This window comes from Gavialis gangeticus, unplaced genomic scaffold, assembly GCF_001723915.1.
Source record: "Gavialis gangeticus isolate Ggan-Ray unplaced genomic scaffold, GavGan_comp1, whole genome shotgun sequence".
Classification (NCBI taxonomy): Eukaryota; Metazoa; Chordata; order Crocodylia; family Gavialidae; genus Gavialis; species Gavialis gangeticus.
The window spans coordinates 73,784,997-73,798,207 of NW_017729033.1; the positions used below are offsets into that span (position 1 = coordinate 73,784,997).

General features: G+C 39.4%; 1 protein-coding gene across 1 annotated transcript in view; it reads right to left on the reverse strand.

The window, feature by feature from the left end:
* The window catches only part of LONRF1 (LON peptidase N-terminal domain and ring finger 1), a 23,666-nt gene extending 10,461 nt beyond the window's left edge, over window positions 1–13,205 (reverse strand). The window contains exons 1-7 of the mRNA XM_019526541.1: window positions 13,148–13,205; window positions 7,719–7,837; window positions 5,582–5,704; window positions 4,119–4,265; window positions 3,420–3,660; window positions 3,248–3,338; window positions 1,776–1,890 (exon numbers count right to left, since the gene is read on the reverse strand). Of these exons, the coding sequence (XP_019382086.1) occupies window positions 1,776–1,890; window positions 3,248–3,338; window positions 3,420–3,660; window positions 4,119–4,265; window positions 5,582–5,704; window positions 7,719–7,823 (822 nt within the window). The 5' untranslated portion in view covers window positions 7,824–7,837; window positions 13,148–13,205. The remainder of the gene's footprint in view (window positions 1–1,775; window positions 1,891–3,247; window positions 3,339–3,419; window positions 3,661–4,118; window positions 4,266–5,581; window positions 5,705–7,718; window positions 7,838–13,147) is intronic.
* Between the last annotated feature and the right edge of the window lie 6 nt (window positions 13,206–13,211).

Genomic DNA, 13,211 nt, shown 5'->3' on the forward strand with positions numbered 1-13,211 from the left:
CCTTCTCTACTTCTCCTTCCCCACTTGTTCTGCAGCAACGCTTCTTTTACCTAAGCTAAAGATCCCTGTGTAGCCCAAAAATACTGTGGGGTCTGCTCATCCAGAGGCTAAAAGATTGGGACATGCTGAGTTTGAAACACATAAGGGGATCAGCTTGTACAGGCTGATTGACCCCGTTTGGCTCAGACGTGCCCTAATGAACTGAATGCTGGCCCATGAGGGTGTCATCTGGACACCCAGCCGGATTCAGAGGTATTCTGTTTAACTGTGTGCTTGTGTCTGACTGTAGTTATTGTTGCTCTGATGAACTGATTCTTGGCATATGAGGGTGTCAGCCTGTCCATGCTGATCAACCCGGCCAGGTCAGGCATGTCACGTTAATCTGTGTGTGTTCGTGTGTATGACTGATTTGGGGACTGGAGGAACCCAGCCCCACTGAACTGAGTCCCGCAAGATAGCTCCATTGGGGGTGAGGGCTTGCAGGGGAAGAGATACAGCCCCGTATAGAGACACCAGTAACACAAGCAGCATATTAATAGAATTACCAAGACCCTAGCCCTAATAAATGAGCACACCCCAAAGTGTGGTGGGCAAATCTGGTAACAAGTCTGAGGGCTCCAGGAGTGGGTGGGTGGAGTTTCCATGGAGACTGGCTTGGGACCTCTGCAGGCAGAGCATGCTCACCTGGGTAGATGGGATGGGGCTGGGGGCACAGAACAGCATCAGGGAGTGGGATGGGCAGGTGGGGCTGGGATCAAGGGGTGGTGACAGGCTGCAGCTGTGCTATACTGGAGCTTCCTGTGTGTGCCTGTGCTGGGGTGGGGGCAGGCTCATAGGTGTGTGCCCTGCCCCCTTCCTGGGTCAGGCCAGTCATGATCTGCCAGGCGGAGAGAGGATCATGGCTTTAATTCAGCCCTGGCCCCATACTGTCACCAGCCCACAATCCCAATCCTAACCCTGCCTGTCCACCCCACTCCCACATGCTGCTCCCCCATGTGCTCAGCATCTAGGAACACCCACCCTGTTCCCAGATGCTGCTCTCTGCCCACTTGTGGCCCTATCCTACCCGCCTGGCCAAGCACACCATGCCCACAGGGGTTCCAGGCTAGTCTCCACATAGACCCCACCTGCCTGCTTTCTGGTGCCCCCAGTGGTGGGTTCAGGGCAGACAGGTCAGGGTGCCTGGGCAGCAGGGCTGCATCTGGCAGCACTGGCAACATTGGCAGCGGGAGCTGGAAGAAACCGCCAGGAAGTGGAGTCCAGCTACTGCCCTGCCCCAAGCCCTGCCGAGTGCCAGGGGCAGTTGGACCCACCACACATGCCATGGCCTGGGCTGCCCCCAAGCCTGGGCTTGTCTGGGCAGAGTTGAGGAACCAATCATAGACCAGATAAAATTCCATGGTGGGTCAAACTTGGTACACAGACTGTATTTTACCCATCCCTGATTTAACAATACTGAAATTGACAAGACCCAAGTACTATCTCTGTAAAAAGTCAGTTTCTTCAAATTTTGTAACAGCAGCAAGAGAAACCAAAATTTGCAAGCCTTATAAAAGCTAGCAAGAGGGTTCTTTATTAAACAGGTATCAAGGTCCATCATGTTTAAGACTCCACATGATTGCAGTGAAATATAAAATAGGGCCCCTCTCAGTATCAAGCTGATTGTTTAACGCTGGAAGGAGCCCAATATTGAAGCAGTGGACCCCATATCACTTCTTACAGTTCTCTTTCATTCTAGAAATCTTAGTGTAAAATAGTATAAGAGAAAGATTTACCTCTTTCAAACTCTCTTTACAGAGTGGACACTGTGGGGCATGATCTAAACAACGTTCTAAACAGTTCTTGCAAAAAGTATGGCCACAGGGGGTTGTTACTGGCTCAAAGAATAGCCTGAAACAAAAATTATAAAAATTAAAACTTTTCAAGAAGATTCAGTTAGACAAAAAACAGTAAATCAACTGGGGTCCGGGTTTTCTGTTTGCTGCAGAAAAATACAGTTTTTCTACCTTAAAGGAGAAAAATCTGGGAAACCTCAGGTTTCCCCTTGCAGGCTGGCAGAGTTCCAGCCACAGCTGGACCCCATGTCCTGGTAAGTGAAGGGGCAGGGAGAGCTCTTATATTCCATGGTAAAAAACAACAACTCCCCACCCACCCCCAAAATGCTAAAAATGTATAGGTAGGTATTTAGAATTTTTTTTTTTATTATAAAGATTTAAGCACTGGTAAGCTTCCAAATTGCTTTAAATGGTAAATATATTAATAAAGCATTGTGTTAACCTGATATCAGGTTAACAACAATGCTTTATTAATATATTTACCATTTAAAGCAATTTGGAAGCTTACTAGTGCTTAAATCATTATAATAAAATATACAATATATATATCCTGGTATATATATCAGGTTAACACAATACTTTATTAATATTATTTACAATTTTAAAGCAATCTGGAAGTTTTATACACCCCCCCCATGGGGCATTTCATTTTACTCATGGAAAAACTCAAATTTGGTGGGGGGGTTTGACTGGAGAATTTGGGATGTTTAAACAGAGAAAACCAGGATTCCTGGTAATCAAAATCAACATTAACATTGAGTATCCTGACATTCTGTACTTCATACTTCAAACACAAACCTTGATTGTGTTTTGATTTCCTTGACTATGATGGGGATGGGAATATAAAACATACTTTTGTGCATATACAGATGCACAGAAATGTGGTTGACACATTAACTTAAGGCAATATTATAATGGTCATACATGTTAACTACCATGCACATGCCATAATTACTTCTGATATTTGGCACACAATGCAACCTAAAGACTAAACAAGAACACTTGAATCTATCAAATCTATATAACAAATCCCCTTAGTTGTTCTGCTCTGAGAATCTCATCCAGTACCTGGAAATTTTAACTAAAAAGCTTATATAAAGTTAGAGCTGAAATACTATTTATCCACCAAAACAAAACTCCTAGATAAAAAGAAAAGATGCGTTTTCACCTTAAAGATTTTTCCTTCCTTGTATGGAGAGTAACGGATACTCAAATTGAAGCAAACATTGCTATCAATTTGTGTCCCAGCATTAAATATTATATTATATAATATAAATATTATATTAAACAGATTTTAATTTCAATTAATAGTACATATCTAGGACAAGACAACCTTTTACACCTATATAAATTATCTGCCTACACATTAACACGCAACTGTTATGAAGCTACTGTAAAAGTACAAATGTTACCTCATACACAGAGAGCATTCAAAGTCAGATACATCAATCAAGTCCTCTGAAAGTGTTCCACAAACAAGTGCAATATCCCTTTTTGTAGTTTCTACGGGAAAAACAAGATGCATAAATGAAGGCAATACAAAACACAGTAAGTATCTAGCCTTGCAAATAAGTGATTATTTACCTCCTTGTTTTTTAAGTTTGCTTCTTCCATCTTCACACAAAAGCATATCCTGTTCTGAAAGGGAAAGCTTCCTTTTCAGCAAAGCACCCTTCTCCTGGCCAGACAGTAGAGGTTCAGAGGAAACTCTTTTTAGTCCATCTTCTTTGGCAAATTTTTCTGTTGAGTTAAGAGCATGGGCAGACTGTGCGCGATTTAGGCTTGCATTGACAGACTCGACTGTTACTTCTGATTCTCCTAATTGCTATAGGAAGGAAATGAACAAAGCTAACTGTTTAAACACTCACTTCCAAAATACTGCTAATCATTTATTACAATTAAATATTATTAGAAAGAGAATGTACATTTAGATAGATGCACTGGTTAATTAAGAAGTTTCACAAGCTAATTTAAAGACTATTTAAAATTCAAACCTAGTTTTCTACAAAAGGGGAAAAATAAATTTTGGAAAAAAGATTATGAACAGTGGTTTCACATGGTCTGTTAAAGCCTGCATTATACACATCATTCTACCCCTTCCCTCCCCCATCAGCTGATTCATGAAAAGGATCACAGAAGACTATCTAGCAAAAAGAAAGGCACAAGCACAATAGCAAAAAGCTGATCAACAGAAGAATGATAAACATCTTAAGTGCCAGTGTTTGTAGTTTCCTACCAAACAAAGAAAACAGACTGCCTTATCCCATAGCTCTTATTACTTGCCTGCTGTGGGGAAAGTTGTATTTCATAGTAAGACTCTTCCATCGCAGAATCAAGTGCCAAAGGTTTACTTCGAATATGTGGTGAACTCCAAGCAGATTCCTTCAGACTTTCTCTCACAGGTTCTGGTGACAGCAAATCACAAAGCGTCTAAAGGAAAAACATCTTAACATTAGTATTATTGAGAGAGCCAGTTATAGCTTCAGTAAACAAACGTCCATACATAAAACCACTTATTTAATGAAAATCTATATACCAAATATGAAATTTAGTTTTTGTCAATATCTTTTCACCTATCCCTCTCCCTTTTCAGCTGCAGCCTAGCTTCAGCTAAGCTTCTTGCTTTAAAAGGGTCACAGCCACACCTATAACTACACAAGAACTTACTCTGAAATTCCTTCCCTTACAATAAGGCAATACCACCTTTTCAAGTATGTTATAGTTAGATCAGTGGTGCTCAACCAGGGTCCCAAGTACCTCTGCTTCCAAGAGGTGCTTGGCTGGGTCAAACTGTGAAGGGCCGGAGCATAAGCAAGTTCTCCTGCCTACTTTAGGCTGATCAGAGAAACCCAAACCTGGAAGAGAATGTGCATGTGCCTTCCCACTCTGGCTGTACAGCAGATGCATAGGGCAGTTTTACCTGGCATCACCTAGTTGAGAAGCACTTGAGGTAAGTTGAACACAACAGTGGTTCTCAACTGAGCATACCACCACTTTCAAAGCTGTAGTGGGATACCCTGATTCTGAAAAGGTTGAGAACCATAGATAACTAGTTAAGATTTGTTTTGGCAAAAATCACATTTGTGCAATACAAGTCAATATAATTCACGAACTACTCTCCTTAAAATGCAAGATTTCAGTCATTTAATTTCTCCTTCATTTTGTTTTGCATTTGTTAGAGAGTAAGATTTCTTTAAGATGGAACAAGCTTAGTTTTATTAGAAAAACCACATCAATTACAAGTCTCCTTTAACCTAACTTTTTGTAGAACCTCTACATGTGTGAAATTTTCATTTTATCCATTGTGATCATGTGCTGAATATAAAGTAAATTTGTTTGAAAAAGGAAATAGTCCAAATTTAATTTGAGTTTCATCATTATGAACACAGTGGAATTAAGGATAAATACATTAAATGGTATGGAGCAGCTTCAAAAGTCAGGGGGAAGGGGAGGAGCAGGGGAAAAGTTGCTTCTCAGGAGTATCTAGCAGCTGTTATGCTGTGTTAACAATGCAAGAGCCTTCAGCCATACAAAAGATAGCACTACCATGACAACTTTAACCCTACTTCACCCAGGGCCAGAAAGGGACTATTGAACTCACTTTTACTTCTATAGGCTCATGCACAGCTAAGTTACAGCATAACAGCTGCTGCATACTCCCAAGAAGATTGTGAAAGACTTGGTAACTCTTAGTATTAAGTCGTAAGTATCCAAGACAGAAAACCAGTTTATACATGCTGAATTACCTTTTCTACTTCTAGCTTTGCTGGAAGAAAATCCTCATCAAGAGCTAAACACTGTAGAAACAGTTTTAAGGCATCACCTATGAAGCCAGAGTCATGGAGCACTTTTGCTTTCCTGAAGTAGACCTAAGATTAATACAGACAGATAGCCAATTTAAGAAATTAAAATATTAGTATTACAACAACTAAAGCATCAAACTTGTTTTCTCTCTCACAAAGATGGAATTAGAATAGAGGCTTCATGTTGCTTTGACAGATCTTTAGAGGTCTACAGAAGGGAAACATCTCTATTGTCTTTCTTCTACAGGTTTTTAAGGCATCTGAGAACACTGTACTATTACTACTGTTTCAGCAGGTCCACAGTGAGAAAAGGCTGGGTAAGAAGAGTCCTTTGTGGATGCTGGTGGTTTAGGGTAGATACTCTTGAAGATGGCAGGAATAGGTATGGCAAAGTGCATTGCTAAACCCTTTGCCTCAGCTCAATAAGCCTTTTGGTGGGAAAAATGCCCTTTTCTCCTGACAAGCTTCATCAATGATGGGTTACACAAACCACCTTACTTCTCCCCCTGCCAAAACCCTCTACTCTAAAACCTGCAGCAAACGCACACATGCACATACTGGGGGAGGGGAGAGCAGAGGGAAAAATCTAATATTCAGCACTCATCACAGGTCACATTAAGTTTACCTGCACTCATGTGCCTAATAAGAATCAAGAATAATTGAAATTTCACTTAAATCAACCAAACTGTGTTCCCCAAACTAGGTAACAACTGGTTTTCTCCTGTCTGTTTTACTACAAAGCAGCAAAGACTACAAGATTTTACAATTCTGATTGTCTTAATTATCTGTGGTTTCTTAAACCTTTCCATTCAGAAACCCTTGTCCAATCCCCTTGTCTAATCCAACTGAGCTATGTTAGCTTCAAGGTGTGTAGATTAAAGCCAGTATAATTTATATTTTGTCTTCTATGGTAAACCACCCTGAAACTTTTTGGGAAGGGCACCATAAAAAACAAACAAACCTAACAACCAACTAAAATACCTATTTTTATGGTGAAGGCACATGATCTAAAAGATAAACCCACACACACTTTCATCAGAAGAACTGACCCACTTATGTTGCAACTATGTAACAATAAAAGGAAGTGTTTATTTAATTTGTTTACTCTGTACATCTGAATGCATGTTAAGTCTCTTTTACTCCATGATCTAGCAAAATCAGTGCCTCCATTTCTACCAGGTTCTTTTTTGTGTGATTGCATTTCTAAAGAAAGAAAATGCCAATTATAGGACAACAAACCCATAAGAGTAATTCAAGGTAGGTTTAGTACCTGAACATAGCTTAAAAAAGAACTTCTGAAAAAGATTAGATTTCAAAAGTTAAATGTCAGAAATGCTGCAGACACCACTGTGAGGATTTTTTGCAAGGCTTCCTTGTTTTAAAACAAACCACTGAGTGAAAGCAGCCCGTCTTTCACAAACCTTCCATTTCATGAATTTGCTTGCCTGCTTCCTTTCCATTCCCCACAACAGTCATATAAAAATGCCACGATGAACCATTTAAAAACAAACCTAGAGTTAAGGAAAGTAGCTGGAATTGTGACAAAGACCAAAGACATTGCAGAAGATAAAAAAAAGAAAGAAAAAAAAGCCTCAATGGACTGTCTTGCCTCCCAAATGCCTTATCAAAATTGTTCTAGAAAGCTCGCATGGAGCAGAAGTCCTCAGGCTGCTTAGTTTGATTTTGCCAATGTTTGGCCTATATAACAAGCCCTTGTCAAAAATACAGTCTATAAAATAAGGAGAATGGTAATAGATTTGCTTGCGCAGAAGCAAATCCTCATAGTCTATTTGTCATATAAAACTTCACAGATTTTTTTAAAGTATAGCATGAAGAAAATACTAAAGAGTTAAAAAAAATTAAGCAGAATGAAAACAAAACAGCTATGCACAAAAGCACGTAATACAATTCCATTATTTAATGTTTTTTAAATCAAATGTTTAGATACACTTCTCTAAACAAAGTTTTACAAGACAAAGCCAAGGTCAATCAAATTAATCTGGTGCAACTTGAGCAAAATTTGTCATTTTTTATGTAAATTTAGGTTTTTTAAAAATGTGCAAATTACTTATCAACTTACCTCTGGCCAATTTGGCATTTTAGAAATAACAAAATTTAGATCTTCTACAGCTGTCTTAAATTCATGGAGGCCAGCATATGATTCAGCTCTGTAAATCCTTAACATCAGGTCACTGGGATCTGAAAACAAAACATTTAGTTCATTAAGAAATATATGCATTTATATAATTATCATCCCAGTTAGTTAATTATATAAACACACACACATATATACACACATACATACACACACACGCACTCTAGAAGATAATAAAAGCAACAACTATGCTAGATTAAAAGAATGTAAGACTGCTATAAATCTGAAAGGTTGTTTTTTTTTGGGATGGTTGCAATTTTTTTGCAAATGTATAGAACATATTAGAAATGTATGTACATTTTTTGCAACTGTATTGAACTAGTTACCTTATGTCAAAGTTATATATAATTTTAAAATTTTAAAACTACTAAGGATAGAGCTACTTTTTGAGTTAAAAATGAACATAAGGGTAAAATTTGATATATACTCAAGAATCCCAGAATACATGCATTTTGAATGTACTTTACATATAATGCAAACACCCAAAAGTTATGGTATTGGCATATGAACAATGTACTCTATAGGAGAAGGCTGTCCAAATGGCAGCCTGTGAGGGGATGTGTAGCCCCATGGCTCTTACCTGGCCACCACTCTCCAGGTTCCTCCCTTGCCCCCTGCAGTTGCCAATTCCTGCCTTCGCCCCAGAGGGCAGTGCAGTGGGGCTGCTGGGTAGGAAGGGAGCGGACAGGCAAATGAAGGGATTACATTTGTGTGACCACATGGTGCCATGGTGATTCAGGGTGGGGGGGAACATCTGTGTAGTACAGTATGCAGCCCCTGGGGTCTTAGAAGTTAGACAGTCCTGATATAGTTTTACCACAGAGCAACAGACATGTTGACTTAATACATGCTCTTTAGCCCTCAGTGAGAAAGGGGTAATTTAGCTACCTCTTGCCACAGGGTAAGAATGAATAGATGATATCTGGTTAACACACATATGCTACTCCACACTAATTGTTCATATGTCCACATAGATTCACTGTCATATACTTATTTTGTTTAGACTGATATCTAAAATCAGATTATTTAAAATTTAAATTTAATATCCTCCTGCCACTGCAAAACCACTTGTAACATTGTATTCATATTTACTACAATATGATCTGATGCCAATCAGCATAATTATCACTGTGCTGTCTGAACAGAGTTTGGGGCTGCCGCGTATTACTTCCACTATAGGGATCTGCATTAGCAGTACCATCAAAAGAGAAAATTTTTAATAAGAGTTCAGTGTAAAGAAGAGTGTTGAATCCAGGATTCAGCATTTTGTGTTCCTACTGTAACAGCTACATCCATAAGTCTTAAAAGTCTCAAACTCAGGTCCTGATAAATATAAAGAGTAATTATCTCTGATTAAAATTACAAGTGAAAGCAACTCTGGCTAATGTGCCCAGTTCTTCGTTAGATGTTTTAAAAAGGCTTTGGTTTTTAATGTTCATATTTAGGTTTTGAGTAAGGCAAGTATCAGCCTTTCTGAACTGATACTCAAGTTAAAATTGCAAATTTTCAAATCAAACCCTGAGAATCCATTTGGTTGTAAGCCAGGAAAAATTAATATTAAATTCCATGCATTTGTACACCCAAGGCCCTTCTAAATACTAGTTTACTTTCACTGTTTCTGTTATCAACTAGTTTTACCTTTCAATTTGCCAAAGAGCTGGCTGGTTAGTTTCACAGTAGCCCCAAACTTCTGCTGTGGGTTTGAGTTCACAACGTCTATAGGTCACATGCAAAAAGGACTACAAAGCCACAAGTGGCAAGGAAGCTCAGTGACCAATTTAGTACCTGCAGCAATGCAACTTTGTCAATTCAAAATCTAATCAACTGAGAAACATGTACCTTTTGAAAACGGAGCCACAATTGATATCAAATTGTATTTCAAATATTGGAACATTTCTAATTAGCAAGGGTTTTGGATATTCTCATTTTCCAGACTTCACCTTCATTTTTTGAAGCCTAAAGTCAGTTGATAATGTTCTTTTAACATATGTTTTACTCTTTTCTTCTTTTTTTTAAAAAAAAAGACAGCTGTTGACTGAAAAGGTACAAGATGATGCATCAAGATAAAAACATGTGCTTATATATTCCCAAGATCTAGGCCTTATTTGTATTTTAATTTTTGCAAGAATAATCTAATGTTAGAATATGTGCTGCCAACACGAGCACAATCATTTACTTTCCCACACAATGATATCACAACCTATCTACCCACTTTGCATACGAAAACTCTGTTTGCAAAAGGAAATGCCTGTATTTGTAGATATGAGGGCTGTTTAACAAAAAATGGTTACCCTCAAAACGGCAATATTTAAAGGATTAATGTCATAATCAACTATGGTCCCAAGTTTAGGTTAAGATTTCCAGACTTGCAAGCATCAAAATATACTCCCTAATTTTCATATATTAGAATGTAACTGTCTACTTGTATTTTCATTTTCAGATTTCAGATTTGTTTATAGTAAAAAATATAAACAGACAGACAGCATAAACTACATTGGTTTTCACTTTTAGCAAATAAGTTATAGACTCATGCAAGAAAAAAATGAAAGCTACAACATTCAAGTAATTTTCTTTACGAGAGGAGGGGAAAAGACAGTGAAACAGACTGCCCAGGAAGTTACAAAATCTCCCCTTTACTGCTGATTTTTCAAGAGGTGGTTGGATAAGTAGTGGTCAGGCATGATTTAGGAATAGCATTTCTGCAGAAGGTTGGGCCAGATGGCCCTCAAGGTCCCTTCCAACCCTATGATTCTATGATTTCAGTGAACTTACTTAATGGCATGAGAGCAAATCCATTAATTGTGCCTGTTAGGAGGGAAATCAGGGCAAGTATTTAAAGACAAAAAAAATACACAAAATACAAAATTTTATCTAGATTTGAATCTAAAAGCCTCTGTTTAAGTACATCCACTTCCATTCTAATGTAGGAACTCAGAACTCCACTGTAAAAACTTACCAACACAACAGCTAACCTCTCACATTTTAAGCTATTTTCATACCAAGGCAAACATCCAAGCTTATCATTAAATAAACTCCTTCTTCCACTAAAGAAAGTTTGCAAAAATGTTATTTGAATAAGGATATGGTGGTAGCCTTTAATTCATGACGTCAAATAAGTTTATGTAGGTTTACACAAAACAGAACAGGGGTGGGCTGATGGGGAAAAAGCTTCCTTAAAACAAATACAAACAGCAAGAGAATAAATTGTTCTGTGTATAGATGCTCTCTCCTTTCCAAGCAGCCCAGAATTCACAGTAACCAGCTTGTGCATTTGCCTACTTTACAGCAATGTTTCACATTATATATTCACAGATCAGTGAATCTGAAAGTCTCTAAATTTATGTTAAAACAACAGTATTTATATATTTCTCCTTAAAGCTTCCAGTACATCAGCACTGGTATTTAAAAAAGTAACAACTTTAAACTACAAAAGCCCTCAGGGCTTGAAACATGAATATTTCTCCACGCTATGGGGTGGGGTGGGAAAAAGACAAACAACAAACAAGAGATATTAAGCTTTTGAATATCTTCAAAGAATGCCTTGAATTTGAAAGCTTGTCTAGCTTTATCCTAACCATGCACTTGGCTCAAGAAAAGATATTACCCCCCAAAATCCTTGCTTCTTACATAAGCCTACGATTTAATATTTACATAATTACACATAACAAAACTATGGATAAGTATCAGGCCTGAAAGCTTATTTTCAATTTTTAACCAGAATTAACTAAGCCAAACCATAAATGTAACTTAAATTTTGCAACAAAAGAACTCTCTCCACAGAAGCCTCAAGTTTTAATGGCAAAATCAGAACCATAACTGATGCTACTAGCTTCAGAAGAGACCTCTGCAGACACTTTTTACTTTAAACTTTTTGTATAAAATTCTGGTTGCCTTAAAATTTTTTCTTAGTCCCCCAAAAAACCAAAACCAAACCAAAACAAGAACTAGAGACCAGAAACACTTGAAGCTGTTTAACTTCCAACTATACGCTTATGATTAATCATGGATAATCTAAACTACTGTGGGAAAGCCATTTAGATATGACTTCATTTCTTTGTGACATGCATAAGAGTTGATGCCAACTTCTAGAATATGAACAAAATAAGTTTTCTAATTTTCAACAAATTCCTGGTCCAAAAGTAAAATTGGACCCCACCCTTTTTAATTCCCATCTAAACCAACTACTGCAATTACAGGTCTGAAATATTCTAAAACATATCCAAAGACAAACTACTTTTGTTGACAATTTATGCTGAAACTGTATCTTTAACACATCTCCCCAGTTTTGGATCAGAAAACAGGCTTGTCATGTCAGATGAAACTGCTCAGCTTGTCATCTATGCTTCAATTTTTCCTGCAGCTGGCAACTGCACAAATGCAGCATATTAAGCATTACCAGTATTCCTTTCTAGATGCACCACAATCAGTTTAAGGGAAAAAGTGTAATGAAATGGAAAATTAGACACCTGCATATCACCAAAGTTAGCCACCCACACGAGAACAGAAGTGCTACAAGGGGGAATCTGACTTTCTGTCTAGGTATTTATATCCCCTTCATCGTGACAGATTCCAAATGCCTGCATGAACAAGACTAACCTCTTTGAAATGGCAACCATGCCCTCTATGTTTACAGTGTGCCAAGCATACTGTCAGTGCTCACTAAATAATAATCCCTTCACAGGGAACATCCCTTGTGCCCTCTCCCAACACTACATTATAAAACACCAGCCACACCCACCTGTGATGTCACCAGCATTACACAACCTGTCCCCCTCCATGCCCCGACGGCTTATGCAACTAGGCCCAGCCTGCTGGCGATTGTCTTTGTGACACCAGTGAGAGAGAAAGTAACTGGGAAACAAGCTAAATAGAGCAGGGATCCTTCGCCCAGCAGCCACTGTCCAACAACACCCACCACAGAAGTGAGGGAGACTGATGTGCAAGCCTACGCCTAGCTGCCCTGCTGCCCCAGCCTTGCAACCCACCCCGTGGATCACCAGACACATCCCTTTACATAAAGCCATAAGGGGTGGTGGCGCCTGCAGGCAGCGTGGGAAGGGTAGGTCTGGGAACACTGGAAAACTTGGGCTTGTCAGAGAAAGCACCACTCTGTTTGGAGGAACAGTGATAGGCTGGGGGAGAAGGGGGTCTCAGACATGATGGGGCAACGTTGGGGGGAGGACATACAGGGCAGCAATGATGGGGAGGAGAAATGGGGCACAGGCAGAGATGGTCGGGGGTGAAGGACTCAGATGAGGGGACAGGACTGCGGGGAAGGCAGACTTGGACACGACGGGGCAACGTGCCTGGGGGCTGCTGGGCACGAGCCCGAGCGCCGGGGCCGGGCCACCCACCTGCTCGCAGCGCGCGGCTGGCGGCGCCCAGCGCCTCTCGGAAGCGGCCCTGGCCCAGCAGGTC